The sequence below is a fragment of the Felis catus genome, chromosome E3 (assembly GCF_018350175.1).
Source record: "Felis catus isolate Fca126 chromosome E3, F.catus_Fca126_mat1.0, whole genome shotgun sequence".
Classification (NCBI taxonomy): domain Eukaryota; kingdom Metazoa; phylum Chordata; class Mammalia; order Carnivora; family Felidae; genus Felis; species Felis catus.
In genome coordinates this window covers 30,705,015-30,727,392 of record NC_058383.1, presented here as the reverse complement: position 1 = coordinate 30,727,392, position 22,378 = coordinate 30,705,015, and the positions used below count along the sequence as shown (strand labels likewise).

General features: G+C 44.5%; 1 protein-coding gene across 3 annotated transcripts in view; it reads right to left on the bottom strand.

Moving 5' to 3' along the window:
- Positions 1 to 2,670: 2,670 nt before the first annotated feature.
- CPPED1 (calcineurin like phosphoesterase domain containing 1) overlaps positions 2,671 to 22,378 on the bottom strand; it is a 110,474-nt gene continuing 90,766 nt past the window's right edge. For all 3 annotated transcript variants that reach the window (XM_045047417.1, XM_011290577.4, XM_019820939.3), the window contains one exon: positions 2,671 to 4,722. In XM_045047417.1, the coding sequence (XP_044903352.1) occupies positions 4,493 to 4,722 (230 nt within the window). In that variant the 3' untranslated portion in view covers positions 2,671 to 4,492. The remainder of the gene's footprint in view (positions 4,723 to 22,378) is intronic.

Here is a 22,378-nt window from a genome sequence, read left to right as displayed (position 1 = left end):
CGTTGAGGGCCTCTGGGTGAAAACTTCCTCTTGGATAGAAAAAGTGACTCTGGAGGTAGAGACCCACCCCACCAGCCCTTTCTGTCTTGGACTTAATGATGCTTGGAGTTGGGCGGCCATGTTGTCAGTAGGAATCATGGAGCCATCGACACAGAGCTGACACGCTTCGCTGCTCAGACATCCCAGAGCCACCATCGGACTCAGGACTGATGTTGTGGGAGAAAAACAACCCCCTTACTTATCAAGCCCCTTCTGATCTGATATTGTTACCATCGGCTGGAAGCGTCCCAACCGATGGAGTGTGCGGATACTGAGGTATAGGGAGGTTAGCGAGTCTTGCGAGAGAAACCATGTGAGCATGGTTCACAATCTGAGAGCCTGGGTTCAAACCTGGGTCTGTCTTCAGAGGCACAGGAGCTCTGGAAACAGGTACCTCACATGACAAAATGCCTCCTTGGCTGCAAATGATGCTCCTTCTGAAAACACTGCCTTCCCCCAAGCTGGATAAATCTCTCTTCTTTTTAAATTATTTTAAAACAATTTTATTGAGATACATTTCACTAAGCTACACACATTTATTTCTTTTTTAAGTTTATTTATTTATTTATTTTAAGAGGGAGATAGAGAGCGTGAGCAGGAGAGGGGCAGACAGAGAGGGATAGAGAAAATCCCAAGCAGGCTCTGCACCGTCAGCACAGAGCCCGACGCAGCGTTCAAAATCAGGAACCGTGAGATCATGACCTGAGCCTAAGATGGATGCTTAATCCACTGAGCCACTCAGGAGCCCAAAAAATTACTTTTTAAAGAGAAGTATCAGAACACAATAATGAAAGGTAACTTGTGATTATTCATGTTCAATCCACTTTATTTACATAGGCTTTGTTTTTGTTTTTTAATCTACATGGGTCCTTTGTTTTTGTTTTTTTTGTTTTTGTTTTTTTAATCTACATGGGTCCTTTAGGATTTATCTAAAGGAAACATCCTCAGGGCACCTGGGTGGCTCAGTCGATTAAGCATCTGACTTTGGCTCAGGTCATGATCTCAGGGTTCATGAGTTCGAGCCCTGTGTCAGGCTCTGTGCTGACAGCTCAGAGCCTGGAGCCTGCTTCATTTGGATTCTGTGTCTCCCTCTGTCTCTGCCCCTCCCCCACTTGTGCTCTGTCTCTGTCTCTCTCTCTCTCAAAAATAAATAAACATTTAAAAAAATTTTTAAAGGAATCACCCAAACTGTATATATGTGTATATGTGTACGTGGTCACTAATGGTAAAGAAATAATGGAAATAAAAATCCATGGAAGGAAAAAGAGAATTTAGTCAGTAAAACCTTTCCTAGAAAGATGTTAGAAGTCATTATTATTCCAAGAAAAGAATCATATATATATCCCTAAGAGCTCTCCAATGACAGAAGACAGTATTTTATGAAGTTATAAAAAAAAATCAATATTACCTGTCAAGTACTATCTCTTGCATGTGTAACCCAAACTACTAAGGTTATCTGCAAGCTTTTAATAGAACTTGCCTTGATGATTTATTCCAAAATCTTCCTTTTCCCCCCAGCTCAATACAATGTCGCTACTTAATTTCACGACTGTGCAAAGCTGTTTTAGACACTACTTGGGGAATAAGTATTAAGAGTTCAAGTAAATGCAAATGATGTTTTTGCTACCTTTCCTCAACAGATTTCGATGAGAATATAGACTATACTATTAAACTGTATTATGTGTAATACAGTTTCCACAGTTATATGTAACTTGGTGTCTTTTGTACTACATAAGGGAAATGGTCCTAGCGGTATTATTCAGGCTTAAAACTAGGGTTTGCCCTGTAACTCTCTATCAGAGCCTGACAACCAGGTAATGCTGAAAATCACAAGACGGTATGAAACGTTCTGTTTGCTCGCTTCCATAAGGTTTACTATAGACCTTTCCCCCCTGTTCTCCAACCTGAGGGCAAACAGGACGGAGTTCTAGACATACACTTACTTATTGTAAAAAGGTGAACACAGTTAGGTATCTCCCCAACCCGTCCGCAAGCCTGCTGGAGTCTTGAGAACCCCATTTTAGGTCTCCTTAAATAACCTTCTCCTTTTAGCAGCCCTTATTTCTACCACCAAAGAAAACGATGCATTGGAAGGGGAGCGCTGGGTGGCATTGCTTGCCTTGAGAGAGCCATGGCTTTCCTACTCCTGGGGGCAGGAACCACGAGCAAGCAGTGAGCGTCATCCCACGGAGTACTTTACTGTTGTGGGCAGAACTGTGTCCTGTGGCCTCCCAGACAGGAGTTTTCCAGGATCCTCGGGGAAAATTCTCTGCCTGGGACAACCTGGACAGGCTTTGCCACCCTGGATCTGGTACAGTCAGAGAAGGGGTGTCCGGGCTTTGCAAACCCTGGGATCAAGCCCCATGGCTTCCCGCTAACACTGGGTCATTGTCCAGCAAAGGTGGTCAGAGGTGCTGAATGTTGTCGTGTTGCCACAGGCTGAGCTGCTGCAAACTTCTCACTGTGAGAAACGTTTTCTAAGGAGCATGGCTGGGCCGTCAGACTGCCTGCATCTCTACCCTTCCTTCCCCACGGGTGAGCTGTATGACTGTGGCCAAGTGAGCCCCACCTCTCTCAGTTAAAGCACTGAAAATGTACTTAGCACATAATAAACATTCAAAATCATAGCACTTAGGATCATGGAGTATTTTATTGTTTTCCAGAGTATAAGGCACTTATTTTGTAATGTGTTTTTTTCTTTTAAAGAAAAAGCAATCATAAGTGAGTACATTGGTAATTATCTATTATCAGAATGATACACACTCATCTACAAAATCATTTCCTAACTTCTTCTGAACCAACTACCATTAGGGAATATTGGTGGTTACTTAAAAAACGGTTAGAATTTCATAGGATTCCCTATTCTTAGCATAGCTTTGCTGTATCTTGAATCAATTCTTTTACGTATTAGGTTTCTAGGGAAGGAGACTTAGACGGTTCATTTCCATTGCTTTTAATTTAATCCATATCCTCCCCCAAATAAAATGAAACAAAAAGTTACACCTTTTACTGAACTGCTGTTCCTGACCTCCTCAATCCACACCTGTTGTAAAGAAAAATGGAACACAAATCAAGACTGCAGCAAAGTCCTAAAATAAGGGCATTCTAATTTTGAAAAATTCTAATTTTCTTGTGCCACACAGCTAAGAGCTATGGTGCATCACGGATCTGTAGTATAATTAACTTCTCATCTTTTTTCCTTATGAATTTACATATCCAATTATCTTCCTATTTAATGTCTCACGGTTTTGCCACATTGACTAAAACTCTGTAGCACGAAAGTCTTGTGGTTTAATGGACTTTGCAGCCCATCTGTATGTGTATGCCAGCACACTACTGCACGGCGTTGTGAAATATTCCTGGCAGGACAGACAGCCCAGGCTCCCCGTCCACCAGGGGGACAGACGAGATCGCGCCATGGTCAGTGGCGGTGGCAAAGCAGCAGCAAAGGAGATCACGTAAAAATGACACTGATTTCAAACCGCCTGTGCTCCTTCGTCAAGAAATACGGTGCATTTCCTCAAAGCCAGGGCTGATTTAGGTGATGCGGCCAAAAGCTCCATTCCTGCCCCACCAGAGTCTCTGCTTTGCTCCCTTGGAAAACTCCGCAGCAACTCCCACTTGTTCTGTCCAAACGGACACAGCGAAGAGTCTCATAAGGGGAGGGCCACTCCCATTCCACGAGGATGCCAATCTGCAGGGTCGCCACGCTGTCAGACGTGAATGTGAACGAAGCCAGGGTGTGGGGCTTCACTTCTAGTCTCTGTGATGAGGTTTCTACAGATGGCCCGTTCATGTGCCAAGCAGGATTTTCTTGTCACCCAGAAGGCAAGTTCAACTTTGACTTGTACCGACCGCATTGTCAACAATGCCAGGAGTCTCAAAATTTAGTAGCAGATGTGGTCTACCCAGCTCCTTGTAAAAGCAAGCCTGCGTAGCTCTAATGGGTTACAGTCATGTGCTTTGTTAGGAAGGAAAGGAGATGACCCGTGTTTTGCCTAGCACTTTGGGAGTCGTGACCACAATTTAGTACGATCGGACGCGGTCTGATCACAGAATTTTCAAAGACCACACTTGGCTATCAAGGTGGGATGGAGGTCGACAGGTAGACATTTATCACATGCTAATTCACAAGCACTAATTCACAAGCAGAGCTGAGGGACACAGCACTCGGAGAATTTATTCAAGCATCCAAGCAGAGAGACACTAGAATCATTTATTCTTTTATTTTCCAGTTCCCCCAACTCCTCTCTTTTTTAAAGGGAGGGAAGCTCTACTTTGAATACAATTTAGGATAGGAGGAGAGGACCCAGCTCTCTGATTTATGCAAAAGGACAAAAATCCACACATCGGCTTGGAGAACTTTTACGTTTCAACAAGGGACGGTGCGTACCTGCTGCTTCTGGTAAAGTAAAAAACCAGGGGAAGTGAAACACGAGATCGCCAGCCACCATCACTTTTCCTTCATCAGGCCCATGAGGTCATCTTCTATCCCCTTCTCACTCAGCTCATCCAAGCTGTAGTAGCGGTGAACGATTTTCTCGGCAGTGACCACGACGACCCGGAGCCCGTGGGTGTCCTGGCCCAGCTGGCATCCGATGGCAGATGACACCACCATGTCCAGGTTCTGGTAGGTGCCCCCGGCATTCCTGTGGTAGTGGCCTGAGAACACAGCTGTGACACCTGCGGGGGGAGGGAACAGGACATTAGGGGGCCAAGGATTTCCATGTAGGGAACTTGGGGGACTCCCCTGTTTTCTGCTAGGCACAACACGGTATGTTATTAAATTAAGTGCGTAATATTGACTCAGTGCCTAAGAAATGAGAAGGCAGCCTCGTGACATCCACAATCCTTTCAGGGAATAATTCATCGATGTAACATATTAACACGTTTGTTATAACCGGCGCAAGAAAGTGCCAGGGAACAAAGGGAGAGGAGGAAGATAAAGTGAATGACTTCGGGAGAGATACAGGAAGCGGAAGGAAATATTCTAAGGCCTGTTATCCACAGCCACAGGAGACAAGTTAAATGTCTACAAAAAATCATGTTTATCGAGTTCTAATCAAGAGAGTAGAGCATGCTCAGCATTTAATGTACCTTCTCCTCCCCACACTCAAGAGCCATGGTGGGTGAGATAGAAAAAAAGAAAGACCAAAGGACAGAAGTCGCCTCAGCACCGAAATAAAGAGCTCTGCGGATGAAAAACAAGACAGAAACGCAGAGTAATGAGCGGGGTTGCAGTATTGCTGGGAAGGAAGCTCCTGTAGGGTAACAGAGACTGAAAGCAGTTTCTGTGAGATGAGCAAATAAAGCCCGGCCCCTGTTTGGAGGAGGGGTGGCCTGGGGACCTCTGTCTATGGAAGGAGGATGCAGAAAACCGTCGCTGTCTGGGGCCCGGGCAGTGGTGTGCAGGTGTCTTTAACAAGTACTCCAGAAAATAAGAGAACCGATCTGCAATGCTCACTCATTTCTGTGGGTGAACGCTCTCGTCATGGCTGCTATCAAATCACCCGCGTGATGTCACTGACCCAGACGTGGGAAAACATGCGGTGAGCACATCACTCTATGGCACCTCTTGCCACACAGATACAAAAGCCGTGAGCAACCTGGCAGCATTGTAATAGCAACAGGTAGCAAGGTAATTAGAAAAGAGTCAGTTTTGAGTATTTACTACTTTTGCTTTTCAATAGAATTTATTCACTGGTGAGTTCGGAGAATTTAATTTTTAGTAATTGTTGTTTGACAATGAGCTCACAGAATTCCTCAAAATTTAATCACTGGTTTTCGTGAGCTGGATAGGAGGAGCTGTCTCGAGCACACCACTGGGCTGGGGCTTGTAGCGATCTACGGGTCTAGGAAGGAAGGACAGACATAGGCTCAAGTCTAGGAAATGAAACATGTTTTCTCACTGTTACCATGGGCAAGGGCCTTCCAGCTCTACTGTAAGACCTGGTTCCAAATGGGGCTGGAGTGGAGAAGCCCAAACCACCAGGCAGGAGGAAGCTATTCAAGAGAGAAAGTGAAGGAAAAACCAAAGAAAAAAAAAATTACGTCTTACTCAAATTGAATCTGGAAGAAAATCCCACCACCTGTGAAGAAATCTCATGCTAAGTAAGACAGTCTACAGACTCCTCAATCAGGAATATGAATTCACTCCAGATGAAATGAATGATATAAAACTGCCTGACAAATACTTAAAATCAGTATGTTTAAGGCATCAAAAGGTCCTCGATAAAGGACTAATATCTATGAAAAACAACATGTTAGGAAAGAAAACAGGCATGAAAGAAATGAGAATAATTGGTAACAAAAGCTCAGAGATAAAAGACAAGCCATTAAAATATAAAACAAAGACAACTCTCAATAAATGGGATAAATTCTAGACGGGACACTGTTTAGAGAGGAAATCAGTGAATTAAAAGGCAGAATGCAGGCAGTGAACCAAAGACAACACAGAGACCCAGACACAAGCAATAAGAACACGCAGTTCAAAGAACCCACAGAATGGATTAAGAGGTATCAATGGATGCTTAAGAGGAGCTGGAACAGGAGAAAGGAGGAAATGATAGTAAGAGTAACTTACAAAGGAATGACAGACAGCAGACACCCTTAGCAATAACAGAATCAAAGAGTGATACCTTCCAATGCTGAGGGCAAGCAACTATGAACCTCAGATTTTATATCCAGCTAAACCATCATTCAGATTGAAGGGCAAAATAAATACATGCTGAGACATATAAAGAGTTTGCCACTTCCAAACCTTCACTGAAAGAATTATTAGGAGACCTGTTTCAGCAAGGAAGGGATGAAATTAAAAAATAGTGATGAGCAAACACTAATAAATGTATTTTGGTAAATTTAATTAACTACTGATTTCCCTTGAAAAAACTATTTTTTAATGTGAAAGTGAAACTAAAACTCAAGAATGTCAGGATGGGAAGTTCAATGGATAATTAAAGTGCATGAAAGTTATTGTCATGTTTGGAAGGAATGCGAAAATAGTAAGTAACTTTGTATTTGCTAGGAAAAAGGAGTAATTAACATGCTTCTTAAAAATGGGCACAAGCAACCAAACTAAAAATAGACAAAGTGTACCTATCAAAACTTTAAGGTTTTGTGCTTCAAAGAACATTATCAACAACATGAAAAGATAACCCATGGAATGAGAGAAAATATTTGCAAATCATATATCTGATAAAGATCTAATATCCAGAAAATAAGAAGAGAAGAATATGAAAACTATGAAAAGATGTTCAATGTCACTGATCATTAGAGAAATGCAAATCAAAAACATAATGAGGCGCGCCTGGGTGGCTCAGTTGGTTAAGGGTCTGACTTTAGCTCAGGTCATGATCTCACAGTTTGTGAGACTGAGTCCTGCATCGAGCTCTGCGTGGACAGTGCAGAGCCTGCTTGGGGTTCTCTGTCAGCCCCTCTCTCTGCCCCTCCTCCACTCACATGTGTTCCTTCTGTCTCAAAAATAAATAAACTAAAAAAAAAAACCCATAATGAGATACCCCTTCACATCTACTAGGATGGCTATAAACAAACATGGAAAATAACAAGTGTTCACAGGGATTTGGAGACATTAGATCCCTCATATAGTGCTAGTGGAAATGTAAAATGGTACAGCCATTCTAGAAAACACTTTGGCAGCTCCTTATAATGTTAAACATAGAGCTATCATGTGGACCAGCAATTCCACTCCTAGGTATGTACTCAAGAGAAATGAAAACACACAGCCACGTACAAACTTGTGTGTGAATGTTCACAACATTACTCACAGTAGCCTAAAAAGAAGCCTACATGTCCTTTAATCGATGAGTGGATAAACAAAATGTGGCACATCCATACAATGGAAGATTATTCAGCTGTAAAAAGCAATGAAGTGAAAGAAGACTCTTGTATGTCAGGGGCTGGGGGAAGAGGGAAAGAGGAAGGGAGAGTGACCACTAACAGGCACAGCATTTCTTTGTGGAATGGTAAAAACTGTCTAAAAACTGTCTGGAATCAGACAGTGGTGATGGCTGCACTATTAAAACCAATGAATTTAGGAGTGCCTGGGTGTCTCAGTCGGTTAAGTGTCTGACTCCGACTCAGGTCATGATCTCACAGTTCATGAGTTGCAAGCCCCATGTCAGGCTCTGTACTGAAGCCTGGAGCCTGGAGCCTGCTTCAGATTCTGTGTCTCCCTTTCTCTGCACCCTCCCCATGCCCCTTCCCCCTGCCCTCGTTCATGCTCTCTCTCTCTCTCTTTCAAAAATAAATGAATATTAAAAAACCCACTGAATTTGTACTTCAAAAGGGGAAATTTTATGGTATGTGAATTATATAATACCTCAATAAAAAATGCAAAAAATAAAATGTGTGGGATGAGGAGGAAGCTAGAATGAACCATGGCGTAGTGGATTGGAGGTGGAGACATCAACAGGAATTCATGTTTACCTTAATATCAGATGCTAAAAACAGATGAGGACACCCAGAAACATTTATAGAGGTGTACAGACACAGGTTAGTAAACAGGATACGTCCTTCCCAGCCTAGAAACAAGGGTGCACACTAGTAATGAGCACACCTAGTGTCCAGATCTTGGTTTCTAACACCATTCTCCAGTAAAAGGAGATGCAGATCCTTGGAGAAGTGACTGCTGTAGGGCTGGGGCAGGAAATACACAAAATGAGCCTGGAGCAGCTTGTCGGGCCAGAAAGTAAGGAAGTGCTGAAGTTCTCAAAAGCTCACAATAATGGGGCGGGGGAGGGGGTGTCAGAAGGGACAGAGGGGTCAACTGAAAGAGCTCCCCATAGCCAAAGCTTAACAATTTGAGCAACAGCTAGTGCTGAATTATAACCCAAAGTATAAGAAATAGAAATCCATGAGTCTGTGTTAATATAAATAAACATGCAAATGTGGGAAAAAGGGACGAATCTCCCATAGAGAAAAACAAATAATTTACTTAGATATTCTGCCCTCAAGCAGGGGGAGCATAACTCCCCATCCGTAGATGTGGACTGTGCATAGGGACTTCGGTCCAAGAGTAACTTTACGGTGGAGACACTGACCGAACATCAGCAGGGATGACAGAGTCAGGTTGACTGCCCGCACCCCACAATGTACCTTGACGATGGTGATGAGGACGGCACTTTACATCCGTGTGATCTTCCTCCCCCAAACCCAGGGCTCCAGCATGAGAAAGCCATCAGACCCATCCCAAGAGAGGGACATTCTATAAAATACCTGACCAGTACTTCTCAAAACTGTCAAGGTCATCAAAAATGGTCACAGCCAAGAGGAGACTAAGGAGGTGTGATACCTAAGCGAGGTGTGCTATGCTAGATGGGATCCTGGAGCAGAAAATGGGCATTAGGTAAAAAGTAAGGGAACCTGATTATGGACTTCATTAATAAAAGTGTTATCGATATCAGCTCATTAATTGTAGCAAATGTGCTACTGGTATAAGATATAAATAACGGGGGAATCGAGGCACAGGGCATGTGGGAAGTCTCTGTATTATCTTTGTAATTTTTATGCAGATTTGAAGGTGTTCTAAAATTTTAAAGTTATTTAAGAGGAGCCTGGGTGGCTCAGTTGGTTGAAAGTCTGACTCTTGATTTCAGCTCAGGTCATGATCCCAGGGTTGTGGGATCGAGCCATGCATGGAGCCTGCTTAAGATCTCTTTCTCTCTCTTTCTCTCTCTCTCTCTCTCTCTCTCTCTCTCTCTCTCTCTCTCTGCCCCTCTCCCCCACTTGCATGCTCTCCATAAAATTTAAATAAATTTAAATTCATTAAAAAAATACGGATAATTTCCAAAAGAAAAAAATGGAATATGTGGCTTTCAATCAGCAAAGAGGTGGGGGAAAAAAATCACAATAACTACAACAAACGAAAAAAAACCAAACACGAAATTTTAAAATGTTACAGACACCACATGCTGGCTCTGGTGCAGAGACACTGGATCACTCCCACAGCGCTGGTGGGAATGTAAAGTGACACAGCAACTCTGGGAAACACTCTGGCAGTTTCTTACAAAACTAAATGTGCATTTACTGTTATGACCCAGCAACAGAACTCTTTGGGATATTTATCCCAGAGAAGTGAAAACTTAGGTTCAAATATGTGTACACAGATGTGTTCTACAGCTTTATTTGTAATAGCCGGAAACGGGGAACAACCTAAATGTCCTTCAGTGGATATACGGTTAAACTGTGGCACAACCACACCATGGAATACCACTCAGCAATTAATAAAAAAAAAAAAAAGGAATGACTGACTGATACACACAACAGCTACAACAGATAGCGAGGCAATTATGCTGACTTTGAAAAGCCAAAATCAAAAGCTTCCATCCTGTGTGATTCCATTGACACAGCAGTCTTGAAATGATGGAGGTGTAGACACGGCTGCTAGGAGTGAGGCACAGGGGTTGTAGGGGTTGGGAGTGGGTTTGGCTATAAGAGGGATCCTCGTGGTGATGGAACCATTCGCACTTAACAAGGATTCCGAAAGGGCTGAAGGAAATACGTTCAAAAATGTTGACAGCAGCTCCTTCTGGTTAAGAGGATTCTGGGAGAGTCTGCACAGAGCCCTGTGACAAGAGCCGTCATGTGCTCACAGTAGGAACAGAGACCCACCTGTGGGCAGGTGCGGCCATCTGCCCGCTGAGGTCCACGCCTCGGGATGGGAAGGAAGGGGACCCAGGTTCTTCTGTTTAGAACAGCCGAGGGTGGCGAGGATCAGTGAGTTCCATTTACTGTTATCAGGATACAGATACAACCCATCTCAGAGAGGTGCTATCTTCTCACGTTCCCTGATGTGTTCCCCTTGACCCAACACCAGCAATTCCATTGAAATGCCCGGAGAAGAGTCCACAGATGCAGATGTGTTGCGTCTGGAGGCATAAATACATAGTGCAGTGTTTGTGATGCTCATTTACAGGAGATGCGATGGATGACGGGTGTATTTTACACAAGAGGTAGATTTACATGTGCTGGCATTGACAGTCACCAAATATATTAAGTAGGAACAGCAAGATGTTAAAAAAAAGCATCGTGTGATCCTGGTTTTGTCGAAGAGAGCAAATGCGTAGGAGGGTTTGTGTGCACGGGTCTGTATCCCCCAACCCAATGGGGCTACGTTCCCACTGCTCCCACGGGTGATTTCATGGAGATGGTGTGGGGGGGGGTGTTGGGATTAGTGAGGGGGCATCACCTTCTACTCTTTATTTCTGTGGTACCACTTTACCAGTGATCATGAACACACACGCCCAGGCGACCTGAACAGCGTGGTGGTGGCGTGCCAGGTGCTCCGGGGGGAAGGGTGACAGTAGGGAAGGGTGGAGGGGCCACCACGCCAGGGCCTGAGCTTGTGGGTCAGAAGCTGCGGGTAAGGCCCTGGGTTGGGCGCCCAAAGGGTCCTTGCCACAAACGGAAGATTGGACAGTCCTGGCCACACAGACTGGAGGACTGTGGACAAGGACCGTAGACGTGAACCTCTTCCTCGCCTTCCTGGCCTTTCAAAGCTGCGGGGCCTGGGCCATCGGACCCACCTCAGGGAGTTCCTAATGGCCAGACAGAAACCACTCAGTGTTGTTCTTATTTGGTTGTGTACTAGATTGTGTGCATGGAATTTGGCTCTTTCTGCCTAATTCCTAGCTGCAAACTGTAATATTCTGGAAGGCATGTTTGGCAATTTTGAGAGTGGCTCGCATTAGCCGTAATTAGCTGTAAAGACTCACCGATGATCAAGTTTCACGCCATATTTATCGGCGCCCACAGAGACAAGAGCATTAATGGGGACCGTTTGAGTGACCGTAGGGAATTTCAGAGCGGATCTCTGAGGACAGCTGGGCTGGGGGGGGGGGGGCGCTGCAGTGAGTGTGCTATCCATCGTCCTGCTGCAAGCCCCTTAAGGCTCACCATTTATTGCTAATGTCCCAGGTCACAGCCAATGTGACTGAATGATGATTCTGGCATTAGCAAGCATGCCTAAGAGAGCTAGCGATAACGATGGGGGAGTCTGTCGGTGAGCAGGGCCATCGTGTTCAGGATGTTCTCCCCTCTGGCAAGAGATCGTCTCCACCCCCACCAATGCAGTTAGACACTTCACATCTGAAGCAGTGAGAAATGGCCACGGAATAAGGGCACAAAGGGACGGTCAGGCAGAAGGCTAAAGTCTGCATCAAAAAAGAGGAGGGTAGGCCTAACTGTCCTTCCTGCTGGGTTCTGGTGTGGAGTATAAGGCTCTGGGACATTCCTGGCTGGCCCAAAGGCGCGTGAGAGACCCTCTTCTTGGGCTGGAAACAGAACCAGAAGCAGCCTGGTGGCCGACAGACGGAGCTTCTATTTCCCACCTCCTGGCAAGTCCAGCAGTTTTGAACCCAGATCATGTTCTCCCAGTCCTGCCTGGAGTCAGGGCAGTATTGAGGCAGGTTGAGAGTGGCTTAGAAGCAAGGACAGCCACAGGACGCGAGGGCCCTTCCATCCATCATCTCGCTGAATCGTCCCAACGGAGGATCGAATCACCGTTTTTCAGAGGAAAAACCCGAGGCCAGGACGAGGAACAAAGAGGCAAAGTTACACAGCTGGGAAACGGATATCGGAGCCTAAGTTCTGAACTGACCTTGCGGACTCTGTTTCTGTTCTATTTCTTTTTGTTTATTTATTTTGAGTGAGAGAGAGAGTGAGCATGGGAGGGGCAGAGACAGAGGAAGAGAGAGAATCCCAAGCAGGCTCCACGCTGTCAGCGGGGCTCAAACTCACAAACCCGTGAGATCACGACCTGAGCTGAGATCGAGTCGGAAGCCTGGTTCTGTTCTTTGGGGACCTTGGGCAGGGTATTACTGACCCTTGAGAGCCTCCGTTCCCTGGCTTGTGAGACGAATAATGAAGATGACTCACGGGTGGCAGGGAGGTTTAAAGGAGAGCATGGAAACAGGTACCACAGTAGAGACTCCTGAACCCTCGGGGCTCCGTCTCGGGCGGGGTTGGCGGCTGGCAGAGGACAGACACACCACGTGCTGGCTCTGCCACATGGTCTCCTGTCCAAGTTACAGTCCCTCTCATGCCGACAGGCCATGAGGACCCATCTCTGCTTTTCTATTAGCCTTTGATGGGGAAACATTGATTCACAACTCAACAGAGGTAGGGGATGCATTAATAAATCACAGTTTCCTTGACGGGGGATTGATTCTAGTGGTGTTTTCAGGAGTTGGGCAGAGTTTCCATCCCGGCTATTCATTAGTCATCTGTGGCCGACATGCTTCTACAGTTCCTTAATTGACTGTTACGTATGGATTGTTTTTGAATTATGAACTGCTGTAAGGGGACGACAAGCATCTTCTTAAATTACCACCAGAGGAATTCCCAAGCAAAAGGCAGCCCCTGTGCATCAGGGGAGGACCACTTCTGTGGCATTCGCTTCATGCTTATTTCTCCATGGTATCAAGTCACAGAGATGCTATAAAAGCTATTTTTAAGCTGTCTTGATTCAAATTCATTTCAAATCAGTTGGGAAGGGAATGCAATCTCCATGTAATTTAATATTCGAATACTGGAAGTGTGCCTCAAATCAGTCAGGAAATCAGGAGGCTCCCCAGTACAATTCTAGTATTAAGAACCAGCTTCCTGAAGGCCTTAGTGTCACTTAAGCCTGGAAAGAGTAAACAGATTTAAATTGGACAGCTTTGCTTTTATCCTGAGTAGATATACATTTATGAAAATGTTATGCATCCTTCACATTGCCGGCTGGAATACTGAAAATTGTGTTGTAAATCATTAGTCACAATTCCCATTTTTCCTGCCTCAGTGGTAAGAAAAAAATGTGCTGGAAGGAAGGAAGGAAAGAAAAGAAAGAATGAAGGAAAGAAGGAAGGAAAGAAAGAAAAGGAAAAGAAAGGAAAAGAAAAAGAAAAGGAAGGAAGAGAAAGAACGAAAGAAAGAAAGAAAGAAAGAAAGAAAAAGAAAAGAAAGGACAGAGAAAGAAAAGGAATGAAGAGAAAGAAAGAAAGAAAGAAAGAAAGAAAGAAAGAAAGAAAGAAAGAAAAGGACAGAGAAAGAAAAGGAAGGAAGGAAGAAAAAGAAGAAAGAAAGAAAGAAAGAAAGAAAGAAAGAAAGAAAGAAAGAAAAAGAAAGAAAGAGAAAGAAAGAAAGAGAGAAAGAAAGAAAGAAAGAAAAAGAAAGAAAGAGAAAGAAAGAGAGAAAGAGAGAAAGAAAGAAAGAAAGAAAGAAAAAGAAAAGAAAGGACAGAGAAAGAAAAGGAATGAAGAAAAAGAAAGAAAGAAAGAAAGAAAGAAAAAGACAGAGAAAGAAAAGGAAGGAAGGAAGAAAAAGAAGAAAGAAAGAAAGAAAGAAAGAGAAAGAAAGAGAAAGAAAGAAAGAGAGAAAGAGAGAAAGAGAGAAAGAGAGAAAGAGAGAAAGAGAGAAAGAGAGAAAGAGAGAAAGAGAGAAAGAAAGAAAGAAAGAAAGAAAGAAAGAAAGAAAGAAAGAAAGAAAGAAAGAAAGAAAGAAAGAAAGAAAGAATCAGTAGGAACATATAGAAAACAGGTGCAAATAATCCCTGCTACAGGGAAAGGCTTTCCTCAGCAGGTAGCTGAGAGGCAGGCCTTGAGACGGTGATCCCTGCCAGCAACCGGCGGCCTGGGGTGGCCCGCGTGGCAAAGGGGCAGAAATATGTTTCTTCAGCAGGGCTGGGAGGTGCAGCCACGAATCTGAAATCAGGGTACGGTCCACTACTGGGTCAGGGTTTTGAGTTGCCAATTTGGGAATTCTAGGTTCCTCTAGAATCACTTTCCTTACATTTCACTGGCACGCATCTCCCCAAATGCCTGAGAGCCTGTGGCCCAGGCCGGCAAGGGAATGTGCAGGAGGGGAAAGACCAGCTCCACAATCTCTGGGTGAAGCTGGAGGCTGTTTCTTCCGCCAGCTCGGGGCAATAAACACTTGTGGAGCTCCCCCTCGGTGGGAGGGTAGTGGGGCACCCAGAATGACCATTCCTAGCAACTGAACGCTCAAGGCCTACAGCTGGATAGTAATATAAACAGCTATCCATAATAAAAGGCAGCAAGTGATAAGTGCACGGTTTGCAGTGTTTTATTTACTGAACGCCCACCCTGAGCCGAGAACTACGCTTATTATGTATCGTTTCAGTTAAGCTTCACAAGAACCCCCATGAAGACATTTGCCCCCTTTTGCAGGTAAGAAGAATGACACACAGAGAGGTTAAGGGACTTGCCTGGGGTCACAGAGCGAGGATTTGTGTGACCACACACAAGGGTCGGGCTGACTCAGAAGATGTTCTGTCCATCACCTTCGAGGTACAAAGTGCCAAGGATCATGACACGGCAGGCCCAGTGAGAGGGCTTCCTGGAGGAGGTGGCTTTGACCTAAACACACCCTCCACTTCTGCCGGTTCTTTGTTCACATCTGTCCTGGGACTTGAGGTAGGACAATCATTATGGTGGTAATGACAGTGATGATAAGTGGTGTTTATGGAGCGCTCCTATCAGACACACTTCTGAAGAGCACTTTATGTGTTCTCAGAAGGCGTAATCCCCACAATTTCCCTACAGAGACGGCATGGCTATTATCCCAGTTTGGCAGATGAGAGGACAGACGTAGACACATTTCACAGTTTGCCTAACTCAGCATGTCCCCGGCAGGGCTGGGGTCAGAACCCAGGAGTCTGGTCCAAGTGGATGGAAACTAAAAGCCTGTGAGAGACGGGGCACACGAGGGAAGGACAGGAGTTGGGGTGCTGGGAAAGCAGGGGCAGGATTCCCTCGCTATGCCTTTGAACGCTCTCCAGTTGTGCGATATAGAAGAAATTCTTTTTATTTCAAGCTTCTTTATTTTGAAAGAGAGAGAAAAGGTGGGGGAGGGGCAGATAGAGGGAGAGAGAGAATCCCAAGCAGGCTCCACGCTGTCAGCACAGAGCCCGACTCGGGGCTTGATCTCATTAACTGCGAGATCATGACCTGAGCCGAAATCAAGAGTTGGATGCTTAACTGACTGAGCCACGCAGGCGCCCCCATGGGGGAAATTCTCACGCACGTCCTCCAGGGGAGTGCATGGTGGCACCAGGACTCCAGGTCAGATTCCAGCTCAGCTGGAGGCCAGGGGGCTGCACGGAGGGCTGGCCGAAATGGAGACAGGGGAGGTGCAGGCTCACATCTGCATCCACCTCCTCCACGTGGGGAGCATCAAAGCACCCTGTCACTCCCAGTTTCGGCCTTGTGTGAATTCAAACCTTCCCATCCCCAAACTCCCATTAACCGAAGCGGGATCTTAAAGACATTTCCATGGAACGTCCTCTGGGGATCGCTTGTACTTAAGTGACCTGGGGTCCGCCAACATTTTCTGTAAAGGGTCACGGAGTATTTTAGGGCCATGTGGTCTCTGTGTAACCACTACTCAGCTCTGCCCTTACTTCATCGCAGGGAAGCAGCCGCCATTCATAGTTATGTAAACGCATGGGTATGGCTGTGATCCAATAAAGCTTTATTAACAAAAACGAGAGGAGGGTCAATTGGAGAAAAAAGCTTACCATCTTGAAAAACAAATACAAGGATTCTAGGGAAGATGGCAGCATAGGAGGACGCTGGGCTCACCGCACGCCCTGCTGATCACTTAGATTCCACCTACACCTGCTTAAATAACCCAGAAAACCGCCAGAAGACTAGCAGAACGGAGTCTCCGGAGCCAAGCACAGACGAAAGGCCCACGGGAGAGGGTAGGAAGGGCGGAGAGGCGGTGCGCGCTGCAAGGACTGGCGGGAGGGAGCCGGGTCGGAGGGGCAGACTGCCGGTCAAGCAGAGCCCCCGAGTCTGGCTTGCAAAAGTGGAGGGGCCGGACGGAGTGTGTTCCGACAGCAAGCGGGACTTGACATCTGGGAGGTCATAAGTTAACAGCTCTGCTCGGAAAGCGGGAAGGCTGGAGGACAACGGGAGGGAGAGTTGCTGAGCCCTGGGATGACAGAGCTCAGTTTGGCGGGGAACAAAGGCACTCGCCAGCGCCATCTCCCTCGCCCATCCCCCAGCCAAAATCCCAAAGGGAACCAGTTCCCTGCCAGGAAACTTGCTTGCACCGGGCAAACACCCAACACTGTGCTTCTGCGGAGCCACCCCTCCGGCGGGTCTGACTCCCTCTGGGTGCCGCAGGGCCCCCCCCAAAGCAGATCTCGGAAGGAAGAGCGAGCTGAGCCTGCCCTCCTGTCCCTGTGCACCTTGCCAATCCACCCCAGCTAATACGCCAGATCCCCAGCACCACAAGCCTGGCAGTGTGCAAGTAGCCCAGACGGGCCACGCCACCCCACAGTGAATCCCGCCCCTAGGAGAGGGGAAGAGAAGGCACACACCAGTCTGACTGTGGCCCCAGCGGTGGGCTGGGGGCAGACATCAGGTCTGACTGCAGCCCCGCCCACCAACTCCAGTTATACACCACAGCACAGGGGAAGTGCCCTGCAGGTCTGCACCACTCCAGGGACTATCCAAAATGACCAAACGGAAGAATTCCCCTCAAAAGAATCTCCAGGAAATAACAACAGCTAATGAACTGATCAAAAAGGATTTAAATAATATAACAGAAAGTGAATTTAGAATAATAGTCATAAAATTAATCACTGGTCTTGAAAACAGTATAGAGGACAGCAGAGAATCTATTGCTACAGAGATCAAGGGACTAAGGAATAGTCAGGAGGAGCTGAAAAACGCTATAAACGAGATGCAAAATAAAATTGAAACAACCACGGCTCGGATTGAAGAGGCAGAGGAGAGAACAGGTGAACTAGAAGATAAAATTATGGAAAAAGAGGAAGCTGAGAAAAAGAGAGATAAAAAAATCCAGGAGTATGAGGGGGAAAATTAGAGAACTAAGTGATGCACTAAAAAGAAATAATATACGCATAATTGGTATCCCAGAGAAGGAAGAGAGAGGGAAAGGTGCTGAAGGTGTACTTGAAGAAATAATAGCTGAGAACTTCCCTGAACTGGGGAAGGAAAAAGGCATTGAAATCCAAGAGGCACAGAGAACTCCCTTCAGACGTAACTTGAATCGATCTTCTGCACGACATACAAAGGTGTCCCTAACATATAAAGGGACACCTATAAGACTCGTGACTGATCTCTCTTCTGAAACTTGGCAGGCCAGAAAGGATTGGCAGGAGATCTTCAATGTGATGAACAGAAAAAATATGCAGCCGAGAATCCTTTATCCAGCAAGTCTGTCATTTAGAATAGAAGGAGAGATAAAGGTCTTACCAAACAAACAAAAACTGAAGGAATTTGTCACCACTACACCAGCCCTACAAGAGATACTAAGGGGGATCCTGTGAGACAAAGTACCAGAGACATCGCTACAAGCATAAAACATACAGACATCACAGTGACTCTAAACCCATATCTTTCTTTCTTTTTTTTTTTAGTTTTTTTTTTCAACGTTTATTTATTTTTGGGACAGAGAGAGACAGAGCATGAACGGGGGAGGGGCAGAGAGAGAGGGAGACACAGAATCGGAAACAGGCTCCAGGCTCTGAGCCATCAGCTCAGAGCCTGACGCAGGGCTCGAACCCACGGACTGCGAGATCGTGACCTGGCTGAAGTCGGACGCTTAGCCGACTGCGCCACCCAGGCGACCCTAAACCCATATCTTTCTATAATAACACTGAATGCAAATGGACTAAATGCGCCAACCAAAAGACATAGGGTATTAGAACGGATAAAAAAACAAGACCCATCTATTTGCTGTCTACAAGAGACTCATTTTAGACCTGAGGACACCTTCAGATTGAGAGTGAGGGGATGGAGAACTATTTATCATGCTACTGGAAGCCAAAAGAAAGCTGGAGTAGCCATACTTATATCAGACAAACTAGACTTTAAATTAAAGGCTGTAACAAGAGATGAAGAAGGGCATTATATAATAATTACAGGGTCTATCCATCAGGAAGAGCTAACAATTATAAATGTCTATGCACCGAATACGGGAGCCCCCAAATATATAAAACAATTACTCATAAACATAAGCAACCTTATTGATAAGAATGTGGTAATTGCAGGGGACTTGAACACTCCACTTACAGAAATGGATAGATCATCTAGACACACGGTCAATAAAGAAACAAGGGCCCTGAATGATACATTGGATCAGATGGACTTGACGGATATATTTAGAACTCTGCATCCCAAAGCAACAGAATATACTTTCTTCTCGAGTGCACATGGAACATTATCCAAGATAGATCACATACTGGGTCACAAAACAGTCCTTCATAAGTATACAAGAATTGAAATTATACCATGCATACTTTCAGACCACAATGCTATGAAGCTTGAAATCAACCACAAGAAAAAGTCTGGAAAAACTCCAAAAGCATGGAGGTTAAAAAACACCCTACTAACGAATGAGTCGGTCAACCAGGCAATTAGAGAAGAAATTAAAAAATATATGGAAACAAACGAAAATGAAAATACAACAATCCAAATGCTTTGGGACGCAGCGAAGGCAGTCCTGAGAGGAAAATACATTGCAATCCAGGCCTATCTCAAGAAACAAGAAAAATCCCAAATACAAAATCTAACAGCACACCTAAAGGAAATAGAAGCAGAGCAGCAAAGACAGCCTAAACCCAGCACAAGAAGAGAAATAATAAAGATCAGAGCAGAAATAAACAATATAGAATCTAAAAAATCTGTAGAGAAGATCAACTAAACCAAGAGTTGGTTTTTTGAAAAAATAAACAAAATTGACAAACCTCTAGCCAGGCTTCTCAAAAAGAAAAGGGAGATGACCCAATTAGATAAAATCATGAATGAAAATGGAATTATTACAACCAATCCCTCAGAGATACAAACAATTATCAGGGAATACTATGAAAAATTATATGCCAACAAAATGGACAACCTGGAAGAAATGGACAAATTCCTAAACACCCACACTCTTCCAAAACTCAATCAGGAGGAAACAGAAAGCTTGAACAGACCCATAACCAGCGAAGAAATTGAATCGGTTATCAAAAATCTCCCAACAAGTAAGAGTCCAGGACCAGATGGCTTCCCAGGGGAGTTCTACCAGACGTTTAAAGCAGAGATAATACCTATCCTTCTCAAGCTATTCCAAGAAATAGAAAGGGAAGGAAAACTTCCAGACTCATTCTATGAAGCCAGTATTACTTTGATTCCTAAACCAGACAGAGACCCAGTAAAAAAAGAGAACTACAGGCCAATATCCCTGATGAATATGGATGCAAAAATTCTCAATAAGATACTAGCAAATCGAATTTAACGGCATATAAAAAGAATTATTCACCATGATCAAGTGGGATTCATTCCTGGGATGCAGGGCTGGTTCAACATTCGCAAATCAGTCAACGTGATACATCACATTAATAAAAGAAAAGATAACAACCATATGATCCTGTCAATCGATGCAGAAAAGGCATTTGACAAAATTCAGCACACTTTCTTAATAAAAACCCTTCAGAAAGTCGGGATAGAAGGAACATACTTAAACATCATAAAAGCCATTTATGAAAAGCCCACAGCTAACATCATCCTCAATGGGGAAAAACTGAGAGCTTTTTCCCTGAGATCAGGAACACGACAGGGATGCCCACTCTCACCCCTGTTGTTTAACATAGTGTTGGAAGTTCTAGCATCAGCAATCAGACAACAAAAGGAAATCAAAGGCATCAAAATTGGCAAAGATGAAGTCAAGCTTTCGCTTTTTGCAGATGACATGATATTATACGTGGAAAACCCAACAGACTCCACCAAAAGTCTGCTAGAACTGACACATGAATTCAGCAAAGTTGCAGGATACAAAATCAATGTACAGAAATCAGTTGCATTCTTATACACTAACAATGAAGCAACAGAAAGACAAATAAAGAAACTGATCCCACTCACAATTGCACCAAGAAGCATAAAATACCTAGGAATAAATCTAACCAAAGATGTAAAAGATCTGTATGCTGAAAACTATAGAAAGCTTATGAAGGTAATTGAAGAAGATTTAAAGAAATGGAAAGACATTCCCTGCTCATGGATTGGAAAAATAAATATTGTCAAAATGTCAATACTACCCAAAGCTATCTACACATTCAATGCAATCCCAATCAAAATTGCACCAGCATTCTTCTCGAAACTAGAACAAGCAATCCTAAAATTCATATGGAACCACAAAAGGCCCCGAATAGCCAAAGTAATTTTGAAGAAGACCAAAGCAGGAGGCATCACAATCCCAGACTTTAGCCTCTACTACAAAGCTGTCATCAAGACAGCATGGTATTGGCACAAAACAGACATATAGACCAATGGAATAGAACAGAAACCCCAGAACTAGACCCACAAACGTATGGCCAACTAATCCTTGACAAAGCAGGAAAGAACATCCAATGGAAAAAAGACAGCCTCTTTAACAAATGGTGCTGGGAGAACTGGACAGCAACATGCAGAAGGTTGAAACTAGACCACTTTCTCACACCATTCACAAAAATAAACTCAAAATGGATAAAGGACCTGAATGTGAGACAGGAAACCATCAAAACCCTAGAGGAGAAAGCAGGAAAAGACCTCTCTGACCTCAGCCGTAGCAATCTCTTACTTGACACATCCCCAAAGGCAAGGGAATTAAAAGCAAAAATGAATTACTGGGACCTTATGAAGATAAAAAGCTTCTTCACTGCAAAGGAAACAACCAACAAAACTAAAAGGCAACCAACAGAATGGGAAAAGATATTTGCAAATGACATATCGGACAAAGGGCTAGGATCCAAAATCTATAAAGAGCTCACCAAACTCCACACCCGAAAAACAAATAACCCAGTGAAGAAATGGGCAGAAAACATGAATAGACACTTCTCTAAAGAAGACATCCGGATGGCCAACAGGCACATGAAAAGATGCTCAAGGTTGCTCCTTATCAGAGACATACAAATCAAAACCACACTCAGATATCACCTCACGCCAGTGAGAGTGGCCAAAATGAACAAATCAGGAGACTATAGATGCTGGAGAGGATGTGGAGAAACGGGAACCCTCTTGCACTGTTGGTGGGAATGCAAACTGGTGCAGCCGCTCTGGAAAACAGCATGGAGGTTCCTCAGAAAATTAAAAGTAGACCTACCCTATGACCCAGCAATAGCACTGCTAGGAATTTACCCAAGGGACACAGGAGTGCTGATGCATAGGGGCACTTGTACCCCAATGTTTACAGCAGCACTCTCAACAATAGCCAAATTATGGAAAGAGCCTAAACGTCCATCAACCGATGAATGGATAAAGAAATTGTGGTTTATATGCACAAGGGAGTATTACGTGGCAATGAGAAAGAATGAAATATGGCCCTTTGT